This window comes from Egretta garzetta, unplaced genomic scaffold (assembly GCF_000687185.1).
Source record: "Egretta garzetta isolate BGI_Z169 unplaced genomic scaffold, ASM68718v1 scaffold117, whole genome shotgun sequence".
NCBI classification, from domain to species: Eukaryota; Metazoa; Chordata; class Aves; order Pelecaniformes; family Ardeidae; genus Egretta; species Egretta garzetta.
The window spans coordinates 3101390-3124093 of NW_009260479.1; the positions used below are offsets into that span (position 1 = coordinate 3101390).

Below are 22704 nucleotides of genomic sequence, written 5' to 3' on the forward strand. Positions count from 1 at the left end.
ACACAAACCCCAACTCTGACGTCTCACTTGGAAAATAGCACAAAGCCTTTTCTGGAGGTCCAGTAATCTATTCATGCCAGAAAGGGGTCATTTTCATTTCCCACATCTAAGTACTGCAGCAAAACCATGTGTGTGCATCATGTTACACAAGAATGAATGTTATTCCAAACCCATCAGCTTCCAAATGTTTCTTTATTGTTTTCACAATTCAAAAAAGGTTAATTCATAGTCTTTGTGTTTGCCTTCAGCTCCCCTTTCAAAGTACAAAACCCCAAACAACTTCCCGAACACCTACTCAGCCAGATTTCCCCTCTCTAGCTGCTACTTGTTTTTCCTGCAGTAGTTCTTCTTCCTTCTTCTTGTGAAGCTTTAGAAGATATTCATCAGGCTCAATTCCTGCCTCCCTTAACTCTGACATGGCTTTCTCCAACCGGTGCAACGTACGGGCACTCTGCACTTTTCGAGCAGTGATGTACAATGTAAATTCCTTAAAGCCTATCAGTTTACAGGTATCTACCTCACAGATATTTTTAACATCTTTGGTTTTGTCCACCTGGGGGAAGAAAACTAAACCTGACATTTTTTCCAGATCTTCGATATTTACTTGGAACTCAGGCAGCTGGTGACTGAAGCCTATGGGATCGTTCGGCACCACAAAAGCCCCCAGTACCAAGGGCTCCGTAGACGTTCTGCTCCGTCTGGCAAGGATCACCTTGTATAGGTGGGATGGCACAGCTACATCATCCTTTCCGATTACCTGTCAAAAGGAAAGTTATGTTAAAAGATACAGATTTTATCAGTTGAGGGGGAAAAAAAAAAAAAAAAAAAAAAAAAAAAAAAGGTGTGATGCTAATCCTACTACCTCTAAAAAGGAGCCACAGCACGTAACTACACATCAAGATGATGTGCAAGGTTACTAGACTAGAAGCTGAGGTGGAAAGCACCTGTATTGGATCTGGCTGGGATAGAGTTAATTTTCCCCACTGCAGCCCTCACCATGCTGCCCGTTGTATTTGGTAGCTAGAAAGGTGCTGATAACACACCAGTGTTTTGGCTGCTGCTGAGCAGTGCTCCACAGCATTAAGGCTGTCTCTCCAACATTCAGTACGCTGGGGGTGGGCAAGATCTTGGGAAGGGACAGAGCCAGGACAGCTGACCCCAACTGACCAAAGGGACATTCCATACCACATGACGTCTGCTCAGCAATAAAAGCTAAGAGAAAGGGAGGAGGAGGGGGCATTCGTTATTACGATGTTTGTATTCCAGAGCAACCGCTACCCGTACTGAAGCCCTGCTTCCTGGGAAGTGGCTGGACATCACTTACTGATGGGAAGTAGAGAGTAAATAGTTTGTTTTCCTTTGCTTCTGCACGCAGCCTTTGCTTTTGCTTTATTAAACCACCTTTATCTTGACCCATGGGTTTTTTCCATCTTATTTTCTCCCCTCCCTGTCCTGCTGAGGAGGGGAGTGACAGAGCAGCTTGGGGGGCACCTGGTGTCCAGCCAAGGTCAACCCACCACAGCACCATTTCATTGCAGCTCCTTATACAGCTGCTCAGGAATCAGCTGGTTATTTGATGCCTGAATCTCTCTCTCACACAAGAAAAGCAGGGCAAAGAACACTTCACTGCAGGGTTGTTTGGCCACTGTTGGTAGGAGACTTTCCCAGAAGGTTCTCTGCCTTTCTCCTACAACGGTACTGACTTATATTAGACTTAAGAAAAACGATGTAGAGAAAAGGTCAAAGACTAGTCAGTAATTGCCTAAAAATTTGTAAAAATCTGTGACAAGGTACTCTGGTAGAAGAACAAAGTCAACTTAAATCTCCCAAGCAGGTGCAACTTCAGTTATGGCTGAAACTGAACTGGAACCAAATTTGAAAAACACATTTGGAAACAGGGAGTCAGCCAAGACCCCAGCTCCCTAATCCCAGTGCAGATCTGTAAGTGTAGTTGACTTGAAGGGATGGTAGAGCTCCTTTCTCATACTGCATCACATTGTTAATGCCTGGAAAGCTGTTTTCAGTAACAGTGGCTCTACACCACATACTTGATCTGACAGTTCCAAATCATGTGTTTTTTAATATGCATTTCAAATCAACTCTAACTTACCTCTGTCAGTTATTTTTGTATCTCTATTAGCCATACACAGGCTGTATTTAAAAGCTATGTTACCTAAGTAAGCATTTTTTTGAGGGGATCTGGGTATCAAGAAGTACATTCAGCGACTCAGTATCTTGGAAGAGAAGTCTATCCAAAGAAAATGCACCTATTTCTTCCATAAATTCATTATGATTCAACTTAAGAGCTCGTACATGTTGGGTTTCCTGCTGTGTCACTCAGACCAGGATCCAGGAACTTAACTGAAACACCAGGAGGGGAGGATCAGGACTCTGAATTGGCACGAAATCTGTGGAAAGCTCACACACATACATATATAGGAGACACCCCGCCCTGTGTCAGGAATAAGTCCAAGGGAATAAACCTATTGATGATAAATGTAATCTCTCCAGTATTCAAAAAGTGATGCTCATGCATGCACTCCTTTAGGCTTTATTTTCTCCAGTATTGCTGAACTAAACCTGCCATGCCAACAAAGTTTACCAGGCTCACACAGGGAAAATCTGAGTTTTGCATAACCCTTCTGTATAACTACCCTTCTAAAATATGTACTTTTATTCTAATGGCAACAGAAGAAAAAGAGGCAGACGCCCTACAAAAATTACAAAGGCATCTTGTTTTATACATAAAATCCAGTAATTTGGTACTATTTCCAGTATTTGCAATACCTGCAAAAGCAAAGACTGCTTGTTTTGATTTTTTGACAGCTTTTGTTGGATAGTTAAAATACAGTTTCAGAGAAAGCGGGTATTTATTTCACTGCCACAACTGATCACATTAATTGAAAGTATTTTACAAACTAATCCAGTATATCGGTTCAGACCTGCTTTACCCATTCATAGTCTCAGTATAACTCAATCACAAAAGAAACACTTTCTATGTATGCTTTATTCTGAGGGAATTCAGCACTTTTGAAAAAAAATAAATACATTTTTAAAACTAAACTGTGCCTCTGGCTACTGAACCAAGGTTCATGTCAATCTATTCCAACAGTTAACTGATTTCAATTATGAATGGTTTCAGTGCTTTAAGTATGTCTTCTAGCTCCGTTGCCAGTATAAGCGACCAGTCTTTAAGTCTTACTGGTTAGACCAAAACCAGAGAAAGGGAAATCTCTGATAAGGAAAGTTCTTTTCACGTTTTGTACAATAATGTAGTAGAAACATTACTACTGTCTCTGGCAAACATTTGCTCTTAGATTTCTTTACTCTGCTACAGAATATTCTCCTCCCCTTCCCTATACTAGGGTATTTAACAACTTTCCTGTAGTTTAAGCTTTTTTTGTTGTGGTTTTTTTAAGAAAAATGATCTTGCTTATGTCACCAACCTTCTCCTAAATAAAGCTCTGCCTAGATCTAAGAGTCACCGAAACTGGTAAGCAATACATAAATGCCTTATGCCAAATCTACTTTCCCTTTCAACGACGACAGATGTCTTGATAGGGAAATTAGAGCTCCTGAGTGTCAAAGCACTTTGCATTTAGCATTCAGTGTGGGTGAAACCAGAGTTACAGCTCCTCAGGATCAACTGCATAAATAATCAAAACTGACAGATGCACAGGTAATTTTTAAATATACTAAAAACTACACATCAACACACTGTTCTATCTGGCGGGTTAAAACTGAAATACAAAATGAATGGTGTTGGGAGTTTAACCTAATTGAGACAGGTGGCACTTAAACTGGGGAGTACGTGCAACGTACTGGTGGCGAGGGGGAGGAAGCTAAGAAGCATGAAACGCCCCGAGGGGGAGAGGAGGGGGTTCACATTTCCATGTCCACCCAAGCGCAGGCAGTGACTGACACTGTTGAAGGCAGAAGGCTGGAGCTCCTCTCCCCACCTGGAGCAGGGAGCTTACAATCCCACCTCCTGCAGACTCCTAGGGCAGGGCGGGAGAGAAGGAAGGGGCTGTGCACAGCTGCACCGCACCCTGAAGCTGCTGTAGCCTCCTGAGAGAAGGCAGGAGTGAGATTAAATCCTGTTCCCCAGATTCTCCCTTGGCCAACAATCTGATCGGCAGCATTCCCATGCAGTACAGCCTGCACTGCCTTTTCCAGGCCCCTTCACGTACTTTTCCCCCCCGCTATAAATACATATATACATACTAGGTCCTCCTTAGCTCAACTCCCTCCCCTTCTCAACACCACCCACACATATACACATACCAGCATCCTCTGTCTGTTGTATAAAAGACTAGAGGAAGGGTGAACACGCAGATGGAGCTGCTACAAGTATCTCCAATTAGGGGGTATATGGCATATGTACACCAAACAGGTGAATGCGCATTGAGTGAGTTAGCAGAGGGAACAGGGGATTGAGTCTGAGGGCTGTGTGGGTGGATAGAAAGGCTGGGGAATGAATAGAGCTCCACACAGAATAGTTAGGTATGAAATGGAAATGCTGAATGCCTGAAGTGGGTGTTAAGGAAAACAGATACTGTGCTTATGTAATATTATGCAAATATATATATATTATATGCAAAATAACACATACTTACGCATAGTATATGCCCCTATCAAGGAGGGAAGGAAAGAAGGAAAAGGAGGACTAGTTCAAAATTAAGGAAGGGCTGGCCTTTTCAGAAATGTAGTTCTAAATACAACTCAACTCTATACAGGCAATGGCCATACATCTTATAATTTATGTACTTCAGTTCCACGTAAGGCCTCTTTTGAGGATTTCAATAAAATTTAAGTAGTGCTCAGGCTTTACACTAGTCCTCTGAATAGCAGTAAACTACTTCTGTAATTACTTCACTGAGTTCTAATATTGTTAGTGATTAAAACAAACTTCAGCCTGCCAAATGGCCAGAGCCCACGAGCGCCCTTTCCTTACACAAAATGTGGCATAAAAGTTCTAAACCCAGCTCATTCTGCTGCAGGGGAATACCATCAAAGGAGGGTGCCCGATTTCTCTGACAGAGTAAATATGCAGTTTAATGCTTATGTGAACCGTGCACAAGGCGCATCACCAGTAATTTATGTAGCCAGTGTGACCCAGTGATTCCTTTTAAAAAAGGAAAAGAAGTTCTGGAGCACGCCATAGTATTTCCATCATTATGCACTGCAACATACCACAATCTGCTTTTTTATGGGAGTAGATACAGAAGCTGCAGAGGTAGGAAAAACAAACTCAATAATTCATTTCCTGTTGCCACCTAGAGGATTTTCCTACCTAACTACAGCAGTCTGCATCACTACTCTGATCTGCACCGTCCCATTTATCTCAATGCATGCCTAACACAGGCAGATAGCATATGCTCCTATTGTAACAGAACAGAAAATGGGTTAAGATTATCCGTGCACAGATGTTGACTTTGATTTGTGCTAGTTTATCCACAGGCAGCAGATGATCTTTCAGCAATCAATGCCTGAAACAGCTATCTGTCCCAGCTGGAAAAAAGCAACAGTTTTTAACAGTATCTGTGATTCAAAAAAAGAAAAAAAAAAAAAAAAAAAAAAGTCTCATGCGCTAATACAAGCAAGAAAATACAGCAATGGCCTGTTGAAAATCACTGCTGTCCCACGTGCTTTCACACCATGTTGACAACAGGCCACAAGGTAAATTTTGGTGTCATCCTTTGAAAATTTCCGTTTTGCTATTCCTATAAAATTTTGCTTAATCTTTCAATTTTCAACAGCCTTATAACAGAAAAAAAAAAGCACTCAAGCTAAAAGCCTTCTTTTTATAGCATTAAAAAATATTCCTGTCCCATCAACATTTGGAAAACAACGTGGAGTTTCAGATACTATTTCTTGCTGTCTGTATCGGTTCAACATGAATATGTTCAACGCCCTAACTTTTTGCAGCTGCTTATTCCTATCACGTTTGCATTGCTCTTGTTTTCTTTAGTGACCTGGTGCTGGCTGAAGCCCTACAACTGAACCGGTGTCATCTAATAATGTAATATTATGATAATGTCATTTTCAGCATAGTGTTTACTGCTTTTTATTATTATTGACATTGTTATTGACATTCCACAAGTGTGTATAAATTTGTTATACTCCTCAATGCCCAATTAAACGTGGACAGCTGTCATGAGGACAGGCCATTAAAATGTGTGCAATTCCTGACATTTAGAGATGTTTACATATTGCTAAAACAACGAACGTGTTGGTAAGCAGTTATACAAACTTGAAGAGCTCACAGGGACAGATAAGGATAAGGGCAGAAGCAATATGATTTCTTAAAACAGAGAGAACTCAGTGAACTTTGATAAATTTGGTCTCATAGCTAAGTCACTGGATGGGTATTTGTCTTCAGCTTGGCTTTCCTCACAATGCTGGCCAAATCATTAAACTGTTCTTGGTCATAGTTTTTAAAATTGGAAGAAGGACAAATTTTATAATATTTGTGGAGCGCTTAGTATCACAATAAATAATGAAGATATTTGCTAATGGGATCTAGGGTAAGTTTAAGCATATGGCATTAACTAATGTCACCTTCACGGCAGCAGTCAGTTAAATATGGGGAAAGCAGTATCTAAAAATGACAGTTTGGAGCTTATGAGAAATAAAACTCCATTCTTACATAAACAGGAGAAAAGGAATATGTGAAGTGTAACAAGAACACTTGAGATTATCTTAGAAGAAAACAGAAGTGTTACTAGAAATTTTAAAACATACACAAATGTTATCACATTTTCATTTTATACTGGACTTGTTACAGCTTCCCAGAGCAGTAAGAAAATCACCTTCTTCTGAAAGGGCAGGAATAATTTTTGAAAGAAAGGATTCCTGAATTTAAAAGTAGTGTTTTGCCACCTAGTGACCAGAGAATGAAAATCAACTGTGAAAAGAATTAGCAGAAGGGACTAGCCTTTCATCAGCAAGAGCCAATTCTGGAGTGGCAATTATCTAAGATTCTCTTAAAACCTGGAAAACAGAAATCACATTCAATCACGACTTAACTGCCAGCACATACTGAAGAGTCCTTGCATCAGAGGGTACCATCATCAAATGCATTAAAATGATAGCTCCAGAAATTCCCTCTACACACCAATAACTGTTTCTTTCCTGTCTCTCTTTGTATAATAACCAGAGTTTAGAACAAAGCCATACTGCAAACCAGAACTGACTGAAAACAAGCGTACACACAATTCTCTATGTAACAATACTTCCATCTACGCCTGGCAATAACAACATTAAGACTTCTGTCACATTTCTTGATGGACAGAATTCAAGGATATCGTCCCTGTCACCCAAAATAAGACTGTAGCTTTCTCTGAATAGGTATTTATTTTGTTTTACCTGTAACTTGAGGCATAATACTGACCAGGTCCATCAGATGTTTTACTGAAAATTGATATGACCCCAGGTTTGACAATACAGAGCTTTATTATAACCTGATACTAAATTCTGAATAGAAACAGTTCCTTCCAGATTTGTGTTAGGCAGCACTGGTTCTGTTGATAGTGTTTTTTCATGAATATTTGAGAGAACTCTGTCAGGTGGCATTGAGAAGAACTAAGGGGTGTGATGGCAGACGTAGCAATACAGAAAATCAAAAATACTACAGATAAAAATCACAGTAGCAATCTGCAACAGCCAAGCACTCCAAAATGAAAATGTATGTACTTCAGGAAAATTTAATTTGTTATGGCTGGTCTGATTGCCAAATCATTTGACAATCCTAAAAAAAAAAGAACAAAAAAAAAGAGATAGTAAAATAATAAGCTGTGTGTAAATACAGTTATGGCATTGAAAGACAGACACCCCAACCCAACCCCCCCTTTTTTTTTTAATACAGAGGGTGTGTATACACATTATGATACTGTATTTACATGATGACAGACTACTACTTCCACAGAATCCATTTAGCTTATTTAACATGGAATCCACCACAGACCCTATCACCACTCTTCCTATAATAAAAGGACTGTCGTGATGCGTACCAGTGCTAAATAAAAGCAACCCCATAAATCTATCCTGCACCTTTGGTGTCTCTTCTCCAATCTTAAACCAGTGCCTATTATTTTCATTTGTACATCATGTCTAAATTTAGGGCTGACAGAGCTCTAGTGGTTTACACCAGCCGATCTAAGATCTAGCCCTTTGAACATGAGTTTTATGGGACATGCATAATGGACCTGGATCCATTAGTTGCCTGTGTAGCCTTGAGACCATTTGGAGCAGCCAACAAATAACAATAATCCCCAGGTTTATACTCTCCTTTAACAAGGCTTCCTTCCCCTATAGTATCTTGGCTGGGAGAAAACCTCTACTACTTCTGAAGTTGACTGGGGAAAACCATAAAGCACCGTCTTATATTTGAGAGGTGCAATTTGTTTCCCAGGGACTTGTTTGCCACAGAACTAGATGACAAGTAAGTGTATCTTCTGGTGCAGTTATTGTGCGTGCCTGGCCCAGCCTAGTCATTCAGTTTTGAAAATTAAACAGCAGACGTGGTTCCAGGATGAACCTAGGATATCACTAAAAAGTACAGAAAAATGTCTTCTTCAAACAGAATGTTATCTAAACTGTACTTTCATTCGCCAACCATAGCCAATTCTTAAATTAGTATTTGCTGTGATGGCATTGGGAATAAGAAGGGTGGAGCATTGAGCATGATGCAGTAGAATTATTGCAAAATTTGTATTTCAAACTCCAAATCTGCTGACAGAGAAAAATCACTCTGTGACAGTCACTGGCAAACAGTAATGTATAAAACAAGACAATGTCACTTTGATTTGATCTGGACAAAGATGAAAAACCTGCATCTGCCTCTCCAACGACACAGAACAGATTTTTCCTGTTGGCATTCTACTTTACATATATTCTCAAAATATGTTTTTCAGATACCAAGCACGGTCATCAATCTACTCTTTGCAATATAAGCCTCCGCTGGAGACAGATGAAATGACAGAACATATCTGAGTATACAACAAGTTCAGCCAATAGATAGAACAACACTGGCATCTAAGGAGTTCAAGGTTAATTCCCTTTCTGGAATTAAACAGCAAATGGTACCACAGTCCAAGCAGGAACTGGGAACAATGCCATGACCGATGCTCTGTTTTTCCTCTATAGTGATCTAAAAATAACCTTTTTGGATGTCTGATGAGAAAAACACCAGCCTGTAAAGCCATGGATACACATTTCACCACTCCTTTAGCCAAAACCAAGGAAACTAAGATTGAAGAGAGGATCTGAAACAAATCAATGCAGACACATTCATTGTAGTACTTCCGTGTTTTCTTTTTTCCACAGTTCTAGTCTCAGAGGAGGAGAAAAAACATTAGAAAGGAGCTCAGCCTTAACAGTCACACTGCCAGATTACAGGTTGTGAGTTTCAGCACTACTGTGCATACTACAGCATTTCTCCTTAAACAGCACAAAGGACACCTTCTCACATCAGCTTCATAAGCCCAACCAGTGAGGACTAAAAGCCTTTCATTTCTAAGTCACTTGTTCGAACTCAGCAGAGCTCACTCCAAAAGCCAGCTAAGAGGTACCTTCCCTTCTCACTCAGCTGCCAACTCTTCATGTTCTAGGTTTAGGGGCAGAATCCCAGACTGCCAAAATCAATGCCAATGACTGTAATTATATCCAAGGTATCTGTTTGAAAAGAACTTTTCTCCAGTGCTTTGACAGGTTGTGTTCCCTCTTCTAAGTGTACATGTTGATGTAAGAAGAAGGAAAAAAAAAAAACCCCAAACAACATGCCACCCCACTCTGAAGTCTCTCTCCCCAGAGACAACTTCAATAGCAAGCACAAGAATTTATGCCACAAAGTGATTTCAAAATAACAAAACAATTCTCAGCCTGTATTTATTTACACGTAAGAGTGTACCCAAAGAGGACCTAAATCAAATAATTTGCTATTTAAAGCAAAACAAGCCCCCCCTAAAATCAACATTTTACTTTTCCCACCGGTAGATAGCATTACCTGTACTTTAATACCGCTTAGATCCAAATCAATTTACATAATGAATCTCACCCTAGGAAGCTAAGTAAAGGATTTATCAATGTGGCCAAATGGTGACATGAAAACGCGAATACCATCATTCCACCATTTCCAATCTCACACTGAACTTCACTTCTATTAAGACCAGAACTGATAAAACATTCATAGAAGACCAGAGTTGTCATCAAAGCCAAAGATGATGAAGACATCTTGGCACCAGACAAGAACAGAACGATATGATAATCAAAGCAGCATAGACATTTTGTGCCACTATTATTCCATCACCGTATCCTGGTATCAGGTTACTTTCATTAAAAGCAGTAAGATGCAGTGCCTGCTCTTATTTTTACCTGTAGAAGACTAAAATTTACATTTCAAAACCAAAATGGAGATTCAAAATAATTTTTCATAAACTGTAACCTTTCTCTTCTAGGTAAACACTTTCTCTAGAGAAAAACTAGAAAAAGATGACCAAGATTGAAGTGAAGCAGATGATAGCTGCAGCTGATAGATGATTCAACTGCTTCCTGGAAAATTATTTTCAGTTATAAAATGTTCAAGTCAGCTCAGGATTTTTAATTCTTTGCAATATTTTTAGGGGTAAAAAATAAATGTAATATCCTGACAGGTACGAGGACGCAAATTCCAGCAAGCTACAGGCAGGCCTGGTAACTCTTACGGTACCATTCTTCATGAGAGAATGCCAAACACTCAGCTTGACACTGTTGAAAGGGAACATTTTCCCTCCTGCTCCCAGCTATGCGCTTTTGGATGCATATCATGCTGTCACCAGTAAACGCTGGACTCCTCTCTGTGCTGCTCTACTGCTACAGCAGTAGAAAACAAGCCCAGTAAGCAAATAAGAGTCCAGTATGGATGGTTTTCTATTACGTGGGGTAATTAAACATCTCATGGAAGGATCTGACAATCATCAGCACTGGCAGACAAGGGAAAGGACTGGAAAGTATAATGGGCAATAGCGAAGTCAGCACTCTCCCTTTGTGTGGCAAGGAACCATTGCCAGTCTAAAGCTGGCTTTGCCACTAACTTATCATGTGCCATTGGTCATATTCCTTAACCACGGCTTATTTAGCCACATGAGAATGAGCACAGTTGTCACCTTCCTCAAAAAGACGTGGTGAGAGCTGAAGTTTGGAACTGCCACTGAGTGTGAAAAAGATAAATGATTATTACTGCATTTTCATACGCAGAACATATAACTGTCTGGGGAAAAAAAAAAACAAAAAAACAAACAGAAAACCAACAAACCCAAAACCAAAGCTGTGATTTCATCGCGGTCAAGGCTATAGATGTGTTTGGGAGGGGACATTAAGGGACAGTTTTTAAAGAAGTAAAAAGGTAAAAGTGAGCAGGAAAAATTGCATTCTATCATGACTGAGTTCCAAGTTCAATCAAATGGGTATCAGGTGGGTATTTACAATGAGGAAATAGTGCCTATATCTTACCGCTAAACAAGCCAGTGTTGAAAGCTGACCATCCCTCTCTTGTGTCTCTCATATCCCTCTGAAACAGGGGCTTGTTTACAGCAAGCTCATTCATTGCTCCTCAGAGAACTAGTTGGACAGCTGAATCACTCACGAGCTGAAGCTGCAGTTGATCCGAGTACTTATTTTCAAGGAAAAGTGTTTTTCAAGAGGTGCAAAATACAGCACTTACTATTTGCATTATGCTACCTTTCATCTAGCAACTGAAAACAGCAATAATATCTCATTACAGTAAGGGCAGAAGGTAATACTCCCTCCCTTGAATACCTTACTATGCTCAGATCCCACAGATGTCTAAACACATGCTTACAAAGAGTAAGTCAGGATAAGCAATAATAAATTCACCTCTCAACTTGATAGCCTTTCCTATCTGTCTGTCTATCAGTGACAGTTTCTAGAGACTGTGCATGACCAATCCGAAATCTTTAGAGTATTTTAAGCAGGTAATAAAAATGGGGGACCAAAAGAAGGGGGGGGCGCGGGTACCAGTACCACGGACCATACACTGCATTCACCTAAAACCTACTGAACTCGAATGAAGTCTGTCAATTGACTTTGGTATGCTCAGAATCTCAGTTGCAAGGCCTCATCTAAATGATGCATATGGGGTATCAGCAAACAACTGCTTTTCAAATTAATGGTGCATTCCTGGAACCTATATAGTTTTGAGAAACCCACATTACCTTTGTATTGCCCTGTTTCTAAAATGTATCCATAGATGATTGAATAGATGCCTACATATCAGCAAAACTCACTAACTCTCTTCTTAGATACTGTCATGTATTATAGAAGTCAGAAAACAGTTTTACAGCAGATTGTGAACAGACATTTAATAGATCTCCCTTTGTCAATAAACCAAATTATTTTAAAATGGTATCTTGCCTACATATGAAAAAGTGTAACACCTCTACTACACTTGTCCCAACCAGTATTGGACACTTCGTATATTTTGCATGTACTGGGATGTTCAACATTGTTTTATCAAGCTTCAAGATCAATTTAAAAATTAATAAATAAAGTATCACCACTGCACTGTTAACCCACCAACATGTGTACATACCTGATAAGTAACACTCTTCTTTCCATCTTCATTTGTCTGAGGCAAGGTCAGAGGTCCAGAAACTACCCAAACATCCTCAAATCTCTCGGTCAGTTCCCGACAATACATTTCCATTCTGGAACATATTTGTCAGACAGGGTACAGTCAGCTGGGAAAACTTAACATAATAATCTTTGAAACGCACTGTGAAGGGCAAGATGAACTACTGACAGTTCAGGAGCATTTTTCCAAATTCATGTGACTGACTCACAAGCCAAAGAAGGTAAAACAGAGGCCCAAGTCATACTTCCCACTTGTCCCAGGTTCACTTATTTACAGACAGGCATGTGTTACTGCACACATTTGAAAATGGTTTCCGTAGCCTTACCACCTGTCCTGAAAATCTGAGTTCTCTACTTACTCCCTCACTTGATAGTAGAAAGATACAGCTGACGGTCACTTGCGTATAGTAAAATACTTGTTTTAAACAGCAGGTTGTGATGTTCTTACTTTGAAAGGTTTTACCACATTACTGGATTTGTATGTTCCTCTCCAAAGAGTCGAGGCCCTGAAACAGACAGCTCTTTCCATAGCTAAAAATACCTAGGAAAGTTTCTACATGCCATTCCCACTACATCTACTTATTTTTTCTATAAAACTGTTTAAAAATAAAGTCGTAACTCCAGAAATACTATTATTTTTGCTTTTGAAACTAATCAATTCTGTTCACAGTGTAAAATATTTCTCCACATAAGAAGGTTTCTGGATCATGCCTATTTTACATTAAACAAAAGATTATAGCCCACCTTTAATCTAACACCCCAAGTGTTATAAAAATCACATCCAGTGAGCACCCATTGGCCCTTTACTAAAGACAGAGTTGCACTTCACTCAAATGGACAAACAGACCAGAACATGAGACACATGAGCCCAGCTAACCTGGGTGCCTCTGAAAGGTGGAGGTTTCACCCCCTTCTGTCTCATCCCTGTCCCTCTTACCTCCCTCTAGGGCCACCTTTCGCACTCTTCATCTGTCAATAATGCTGAACAAAATAAGTCTCTTTTTTTTTTTTTGCGCTGGGTTAGTGAGTTAAATCAGCACACACAAATCAGAATTAGCAGAATGAGCCCCACAAATCAGAATTAGCAAAAATACGCCCTTTCTTCTTTGGTGATAGTGAGCTGCTATGTGATATGCCAAAGCATTGACCACAAGCTAATTTTTTTCCTGCTGTTGTCAGCTTTGCTTCCAAGCAGCTCAGCTCCTCAGGCTGTCTCGTGGTATGGCAATGCAAACACCACCTGGCACAAGGGAAGAATAGGAATAAATGCAGCTAGGGAGCAAACTCCTTTTGGTGGCAGCAGGGACAGAGATCAGATTACAGTGACCATGAAATCGCACTCAAAACAAGACAGAAAACGACAGTTAAACATCAGGAAAGAAAGCAGCATGCATGTTGGTGGGAAGAGAATGAGGAATAAACACCAAGGTGCGGTAGAGCACACCACTGAACCAATCTAATAGCTTACTATCTAACAGCTTGCTGAAAGATGCAGTCCTGCTCTCCCCTTTCCTACTGCTCCCCTTGTCTGCCCCAGCTGAACAGGCCTACTCCATGCTCTGTGTTGGCTCTGGCACTCATCTCACCAGTTGATCCAATTTTCTAATCTGGCAGAAATATAACCAAGCAAAACAAAATGCGAATCAGTTTGACTGGGTTAGCAAAAGGAATTGACTTGCTGCAATCAGGGTAGTACCAGAGCTGGAACTGGGAAAGCAGCAAAAACACATGGCTGGAGAGCGAACACCACTTTAAAAACAACAGGTTGTTAAGCTGACTAAGCTGTATTGTCTACCTGCACCTCAGTAGACAATTCAAGAAGCAAGGAATTACAAAAAGAGAAAGGGAGTACTGAAGCCAGGAAGGAATACAACACACGTGAAAACACTGTATCCTTAAAACTATTTAGCATTAAACAAGTGACTGACAAAACAAGTGCCACAAATACCTTGTTTGTCTGTTTAAACAGTGGGGATAGGGTGCTGGGGTTGGGAGACAGGGGTAATAGCTGCTTAAACTGCGGGGCTGACAGTGCCAGGGGAAATTTTCAAACACTCCCCATGATGTCCTGATTAGGCGGAGATCCCGCTCAAGGGAAATAAAGAGGGTTTCCAACATTTCATTGGTACAAACGCCTAGCTTTGGTGTAAGGAAATTTTATGCTCAAATACTTGAGGTATTAAAACAATACCAAAAAAATCTCTTAAAATATTATAGCATTTTATTCGTCTATAAAACAGTATAACCTTACTGAATGCCTCATATGATTTTATATGCATTCTTGTAAAACTGGAAAGCAGTGTGTAGTCAAATGATGATGCATTTTTGATAAGACTTTTAGTACAATACTGTACATAATTTTGCTAACCTTCCCTTGAGTGAACCTTTTGAAATTCATCGTTTTCCTCTCCTGTTTCTGAGTTTTAACATTCTGTAAGTCCTATGCAAGAAGCACTGGATGAATGCTGCTTTCATTAAAATGTTTTTCTCTGATCGAAGGAAGGGAAGAATAAAAATCCTATGTGAAGAAAGTTTAAATTTATCAACCATTGACTTCACCTCAAAGCCGATCCAAGCAGCGTGCACAAGTGACAGAGAACCTGCCTGACTGCTACTTGGAAGCCAGCACTCGAAGAAACACCTAAGACCTGAAGTAGTCACGACTCAGTGGAGAGCACTCAGTTCTCCAATTCAAAGTGAACCAATGTCCACATACAGAGATGTGAATACTCTCACACTGGAGGTGCTTTTTTGAGGAAGAGATGTTAAAGCAAGATCTAAACCCTTCCCTTGCTTCTACTGAATTTTCCTTACGGACAGAGACATTAAGCCTGGCACCTTTACCCACATCAACCAGAAGTAATTTTATCTATTCTAAATAAACTGCCTCTACGGTTTGATTGAGTAAAGAACGAAAGGAGTCGTTGTAGTGGTTTTGCACTGTGAGGACTGAGGTGCTTTTCATCTCAGAGGAAGTTGCTATCTTCTCTACAGATAGCCTATAAAGCATTCTAGAATATTTTGATGAGAAGAAGTTTTATAAACATAGCATTTTTGATTTATGCCGCTGCCTGATATTTTTCACTTAGTTTACATACAAGTAATTTCTCACCTGTTCCAAAATCCAGCATTATTCTCATAATTCTGAGGCACGATGTTAGACAGATAAAATGTTTCGGCCATAGCTCTCTGCATAGAGAAAGAAAATAATACAATTTCACTGAAACATTTACAAGCTAAAAACACATTTTAGAAGTTTTTGGATCAGAATCCATTTCTAGTTTAGGCTTAACACTATCAATATAAAAGGTCAGGCAAAACCCAAGTCAGAACTTCTACAAAATTATTTTGGATTAAGAGTTGCATAACTGGGGTGCAAACCTTGCAAAAAAAAATTATTTTTTTTTTTGACAGAAACATAGTACAAGAATGTCCAATTCTAGAGGCACAGGAATTACTATGTCACCCAGCGTCAGTTTTGTAATGTCTTTGGAAGCAACTAGCTACTCTTCTTTTCAAATGGGAAGGATGCTTTCACCCCTGCTTTTCAATTACTTGACTGCCTACTGGCTAGCTGCTTCTTTCCCTTACAAGAAAAGGTTGAGTTAAAAATATTCATCAATATTTAACAAATACATAACATGCATGTGATTAAATGATTTATGAGACCATAATGGTCAAAAATCTACATATCTCCTTAATTTTGCCTTTAAAAAGTGTCATAAACCTCTCTGAAGCCCATGTTATCTCGAGATGCGAAGGACCTGGTACTAAAAAACTACGCATATGCAGGGAAATATAAGAGAAAACATTTCCAAAATCTTATCTCAGAATCTTGATAGGTCCTATACTTGTCCGCATTTTTCACATACTACTTCAAAGTGAAGGGGCTGACAGAACTCCTTAGGATAATGAGCAAGCACTACCTGCACTAATTAAACAGGGAAATTAAATTATTTAGTCCTGTATTTGAAAGATTATATCACCTCGCTGTATTTCAAGCCAGGTCCAGGATCTCTCTGCACAGGTAGCTCACCAGCAAAAAATCCCCAAGTATCACAAATCAATACCCACAAAGACACTTCCAGTAGAAATAATACGACTGGTTCTTTCATCCACCACATGCCACTGCACTGTCACTCTGCCCCACTGCACACTATTCTGCCTGGCAGAAATACAAATTCAAACTGCTTCTTAATTGACAAATTGCTGCATTAGGCACATTTCACTAGAGGATCCAATACATCCAAGGCTGCTTTGTTAGTCAGCCAAGGCATTAGGGCATGCTTTTCTTACAGCTCAAATAAATGGCAGGTGAAGACATTTTATAGACTGAAAGAACTATGGCAAAAGAAGGTTCTAATTTACCTCATACACACTGCCAGAAAGGAAAAAGCCTTTTAAATCATCCAGGCAATCCCCTTGCCAATACAGAACAGTACTTAACAGCATCTTTGCTTTGCCCAATCTAGCCTTAAACATCTCAGCACATGTTGGCCAGAATGAAGTCATCGTTCTCTGTCTCCCTTTAACTGAGCTTCGGAAGACACTTTCGAGGTTTGTTTGGTAAAGGTTATCATCTTCATCTTACAGGACCTTCATCTTACAGGTAGACAATGTGACATCCAGGAGGCTGAGCAGACTTGCTTAACACTATACTGTACAAGACATATTCACATCATCTCTGCCAAACAAGCAAATCTAGGTGTGATTTAATGAAGAGAGGTATATCACCAGGGGATGCACCTGATTTAGACGTCTGAAGCAGACTGTGAGAGCATCCTACAGTGCTCAGTCAGGAATAAACCTTGTAACTCTTGAGTCCAGGTCTGTGCATTAATAATGAGATCATGTTCCGTCTCAAAACAAACTGCAAAAGGAACATTACACATTACTTTTAAGGGTCTTTTGACCCTTTCCAACTGATAAACACAAATTAAAAAGAAAGAAAAAAAAATCCTACTGTTGAAAATTTGTTATCTCCTGCTGGTGCCATGTGTCCTCGCGACCATCCACTGCCAAGGTAGTCTTCATTGACAGCACTAAACATTAGAGGGATGTTAGGATCGGGTCTGAATTTACAGTGCCTCCGGTCTGCATTGCCTGAGGAATAACACACTAAATTGTTAGGTTATCATTAAAGCATCATAGCAACAAGACAAAAAGAACGACATATCTTGCCAAATGACCTATGCTTAAGGATTCAACACATTAATCTAAATTGGGTATTTTTCTCCTCAACCATAAAAAGGAATAATTCTGCTTAAATATCTGTGCTCCAGTTCTATATTCTCCCCCACTATATGCTAGAAATTCTAACGTGCTTACTGCTTTATAAAGAAAACCAAAATACTTTTGCCTTATCATAAATACAGATTAATATTAAAGGCAAACTAAAGATATAAACCAGTACAGATTCACTTTTTATGACAATGAAATTACACAGATCTTCACCAGTTGCAACTCCATTTTTATGTTTGAGCCACTACAAGTATTTTTTCTTTTTCCAAGTCTAGCCTGAAAGTAGAATGGGTCTATCTTGATACACCTGCTAAAATAATAAACCCATTCAAGAGAAAGTCTTAAGTCATTTGTTCTTCATGGGCACACAAATAAGGGTAGAGCTTTTGTGTTCCTTTCCAAGATTCCCCTTCTGCCTTTCCAGACATTTGGGAATTGTGCACAAAAATAACCAGGCCTAAAGTCTTCTAGCAGACAAAAACATTTCGGGGGGAGGGTTGCGCGGGGAGCTAACTTAACTGTTGCAGAGACGGCAGCTCACTCAAAGCTGCTGTCTCTGCTGGGAAGCCTGTGCCTTCTTCCCAGGTTTACTGGCCGTACTCCTATATTTGTGTCCTTGCACTGTGCAAAGTCCCAGTCAACTCCTCGGAAAAGAAATTACTCTGAGTGGGCTGCAACTTCAAGACCACTTCATCCCAAACACTGATGGCCAGAAGAGACTTGCATGAATTATTCTGGCACTGACAACCTCCAGTGAGACACCATATTTCTTAGGGAATGGCCTGGGACCCAAGAACATCCATAGTTACGGAAGGTGCTCCAAAGAAGCAGCAGAGGCACAGGCAAGGGCCAACTCCGCTGTGCCTGTGCAGTGGGTCAACTGAGCTGGAAAAAAAGCTGGCTTAGAACACCACCACTGTTGTCCAGAATTTTTTTTTTTCCCAAATGACAATATAATTCAAAGTATCTACAGCATACTGAACTTTCTTTATAAAATTCAGGGTGTCACCTTAGGCATAATTTCACAGATGCACTCTACAGGACCATTATATAGTCTCTTCACATTTAAGCATGAATCAGGGCCTGTACACACTGGAGAGAATTTTCCTCAAACTCGGCACTTTATAAAGCACTTCCTGTTGCAATACAACACAAGGGGCAATTTTCAACAGCAATCACCGCCAGTTGTTATAATTTCTTCTATCACTGACTGTGCATACACACACAAACTGCATGCACCCCGGCTTTCTTGTCATGTCACGATTATCACTGAGCGCACAGGCGCCCTACACTTCCTTGTGCTCCGTACTGAGAACAAAGTGTGGTACACTCCCTCTGCTTGGCAGCTCTCCAAAGAACTCAGGAATACGCAAGGACCGCAAGGAAGAAGAGAAGGGGTAGAAAAGGAGCATGCATATGGATAATGCAACTCTTGGAAACCAGTGCCTGTAAGCGATTTCCTCTTCTTTGCTGACCACCTGTGCACAGGTGCATGGAGACGATGTCAGAACAGAGAGGTGGTCAGAGCATCTTTATGCCATGCAGGTAGAAGGCAGGAGCTTCACTTTTCTTTTTTGGTAAAGCATGTGACATGATTAACACAGGACTGGTGCTCAGGAAGCAATACTGACAAGTTTATCAGCATGCAAAAGAACAGAATCCTTATTTTTAAAAAATCATATTTAATCTCAGTATTTAAGACAAAGTGTAATTTATCAATTAAACTTGAAAAATGGAAAACAGATCCTCATTTATTCTCTGTTCACTGCTTTGATAAAAACGGTTAATTTCTTCTGTAATCAGATTTGTACATCTCATTAACATGTAAAGCTAATTTCTTTCCACCATGTTTTTTAAGCATTACTTACTTATCAAGAAATTTTTTTTTTACATCACATGGTTTCAAAACTGCAGTACATGAAAGGTTTTTGTGACCTTCCACGAACAACACAGTTGTGCCTCAAATCTCAATTAGAGTAGCTATCAGACATAAATCAGAGCTGAATGCCTCAAGATGCTTAATTTCAACTTGCAGGTTAGTTGTATCTGATCATTTGGAAAACATTTTAACAATTTGGCTGTTAAGGCCCACTTGAAAGTAAGCCAGGAATTACTGCTTTCTTCTCAGAAAGAAGTGGAGTCAACAATGCTACTTAGGCGTTGGTTGTAAATATTTTCAGGATCATGCTTTTAATTTTGAAAGGTAATTTGAAGACAGTGATTAAGATACATTCAGAGGGCTACTGCATTCATAAAACACTTTACAATTATACAGTTACCTCCATTACTAATAATTTGCTGTATAAAAACTGAACTAATGCTACAAACTTAATTTACAATGACTGTATACCACTTATATTTCATTCACCACTGACAGCAAAAAAATCACTGAGCCTCTGCCTTGCATAAAGAGCAGGGGAGAGAGCATTAGATAATGCACATCAGACAATACAACAGAACTGCACCGAAGTAAATAATGGCTGCGGTGAGTAGGTATGCCCTATCTAGCTTTGAACGATTACAACTGTTGATGCCCTTTGCTCCGTTTTTCTCTCAGAAACGGACATTCATCTTTTCTCCCCATTCTGAGCAAATCTCTTTAAGATCTGTAAGATGAAAGAGTCTGGCCACTAAAGGCGCTGACTCCACCAGCATTCACACTTATGGAGCAGCACGTAAACTGACATAAAACAGCCCACAGAACTAACTACACCAGCTAAGGATGCGAGAGCAATCTGTATGTGCTTGAGCAATAACAGTGCACATTGCAGCTCTGAATCAGGTTAAGAAAAGTTTAATATTCAGTTTTTCATCTTCTTTCCGTTCACGTTTAAAAGAGGTAAGTTAAGCTTCCCTCCTGCAACGCGACTTACAGTGTTTATGCTGACACAGCTATATTGATCTGGTGCTTACAGATTGTTTCATAAATCCCTAACAGAAATTTCTCATGGGAGGTAGCTCTAGTTCTTCTTCATTCCTCCCTTTCATACTCAGCCCTTGGGCCAAGTGTGCCTTGTAGAACCCAGGATGTTATACATTCAATATCAGACTAGTCCCAACAAGAGAAAAAATACTGAAGAGGCTTGCCAACCTGCAGTGACAGATCTCTTTTAAATCACTGTCAACATCAGCCTTAATACTTTCACGAAACTGACGTCCACCCAGGGGCCTGCTGCCTCCAGCCAGATTGTGAATGGGTGGAAAAACCCATACCTAGAGATCGCCATAGGATTTTTCTCCCTGGCTCTACCTTCTGTGAACTGCAAAGCCCATTCTGGGTGCCATAAATGTAGAAAAATAAATAACTACATACCCAGTGTCTTCTGTTTTGAAATATGTTCAATCACCCATCTAGGCACCCGTTTTGCCTGGTCATAAGACAGTGCATGATTTGTGTAACATCTGGTCTCTGTTCCAGCTTCAGGGAATCCATATTTTTCCAGCAGAGACTCTTCTACTGGTTCTAAGGAGAAAAATAAACAGAAAGCCATTCAAAGATGAAATGCGATCAGAAACAAGACATTAAGAAAAGCATCTCGGTGGACGTAAACATACTATATAGGGAACTGCTTGAGGTTACTGCCATTATTAAGACCTAAAAAAATATTAAGAGAGCTATCCAATGGAACACCCTTCTACCAAAAAAGCTGTGCTCTTTGTGTCCTCACATGAGGCTCTCAGCTCTAGCACTAACTCATCCACTCTAATGCCTACACATACCTACGTAGCAATCACTCTGGGCTGGCCTTCCACAGCTATCAGATGTTTAGGGACAAATCAGGCAACAAGGAGTTACGGACACAGGAAATCCACACACACATTTCACGCTTCAGAGCTGGAAATCACACTCCTCCTCTCAAACTGAGATGTACAAGTTGAGCACAAGCGCAAGTCCTGCCCTCACTGGGAACACTTATGCGCTGCTGAATGAATGAAAGCTTCACTTTGAGAGTTTTTGGGGTTTTTTTGCAGGGAACATTTTTCTCTCATGAAGGAATATTTACATCCGTCTTCCTGACCTCCTCATCCTCCACCCATCTGTTCAACGGCAACTCACTTTTTTAGAGCTCCTCTTCCTGTGCTTTCCAACACTTCGATACTTTTAAAGACTTCAGGGTGCAGAGAAAACCATTTATTCCCCCCTCCAGCCCCCTCCCCACGCCCCGCATCCCTGCCAGCCCCCACGACGAGCAGGCTGGGGCTGCCCCACACCAACAGCCACCACTCGTGCCAGCCTTGCCTCCCCCGGGAAGCAATAGCTGAAATTTAATTATGGCCTGACCTGAACTGTATGTTCAAAAGTAAACATATCTATCTATGTACGTGTGTGCATACATTATGCAGACGTTACCAGATCGCACAGGGCAACTGCAACAGCGGACGCTTGCAGCCATTGTGGTAGCCACGGGAAACCATTTGCCTCGCGTGTCACCAACATTTCGGTGTGAGCCGGTGCAGCAAGGGAAGCCGCGTTTTTAATGCGAGTTACAGCCCAGCATCCCCAAATCATACAATCATAGAATCATAGAATGTTTTGGGTTGGAAGGGACCCCTAGAGGTCATCTAGTCCAACCCCCCTGCAGGAGCAGGGACACCTTCAACCAGATCAGGCTGCTCACAGCCCCATCCAACCTGGCCTTGAATGTTCCCAGGGATGGGGCCTCCACCACCTCTCTGGGCAACCCGTGCCAGTGTTTCACCACCCTCATTGTAAAGAATTTCTTCCTTATATCCAGTCTAAACCTACCCTGGTTTAGTTTAAAACCATTACCCCTTGTCTTGTCACTGCTGGCCCTACTAAAAAGATTTTCCCCATCTTTCCTATAGGCCCCC

The 22704-nt window shown here is 40.4% G+C and overlaps 1 protein-coding gene across 1 annotated transcript; it reads right to left on the bottom strand.

Annotated features, from left to right (window-relative positions):
* Positions 1 to 91: 91 nt before the first annotated feature.
* On the bottom strand, positions 92 to 21362 carry EXOG (exo/endonuclease G). Its single transcript, XM_035899635.1, has 5 exons — positions 21185 to 21362; positions 17594 to 17733; positions 15743 to 15819; positions 12590 to 12704; positions 92 to 757 (listed from the first exon to the last, which is right to left on the bottom strand). The coding sequence occupies exons 1-5, from the start codon at positions 21360 to 21362 to the stop codon at positions 296 to 298; spliced, it is 972 nt and encodes a 323-aa protein (XP_035755528.1). The 3' UTR covers positions 92 to 295.
* Positions 21363 to 22704: the final 1342 nt, after the last annotated feature.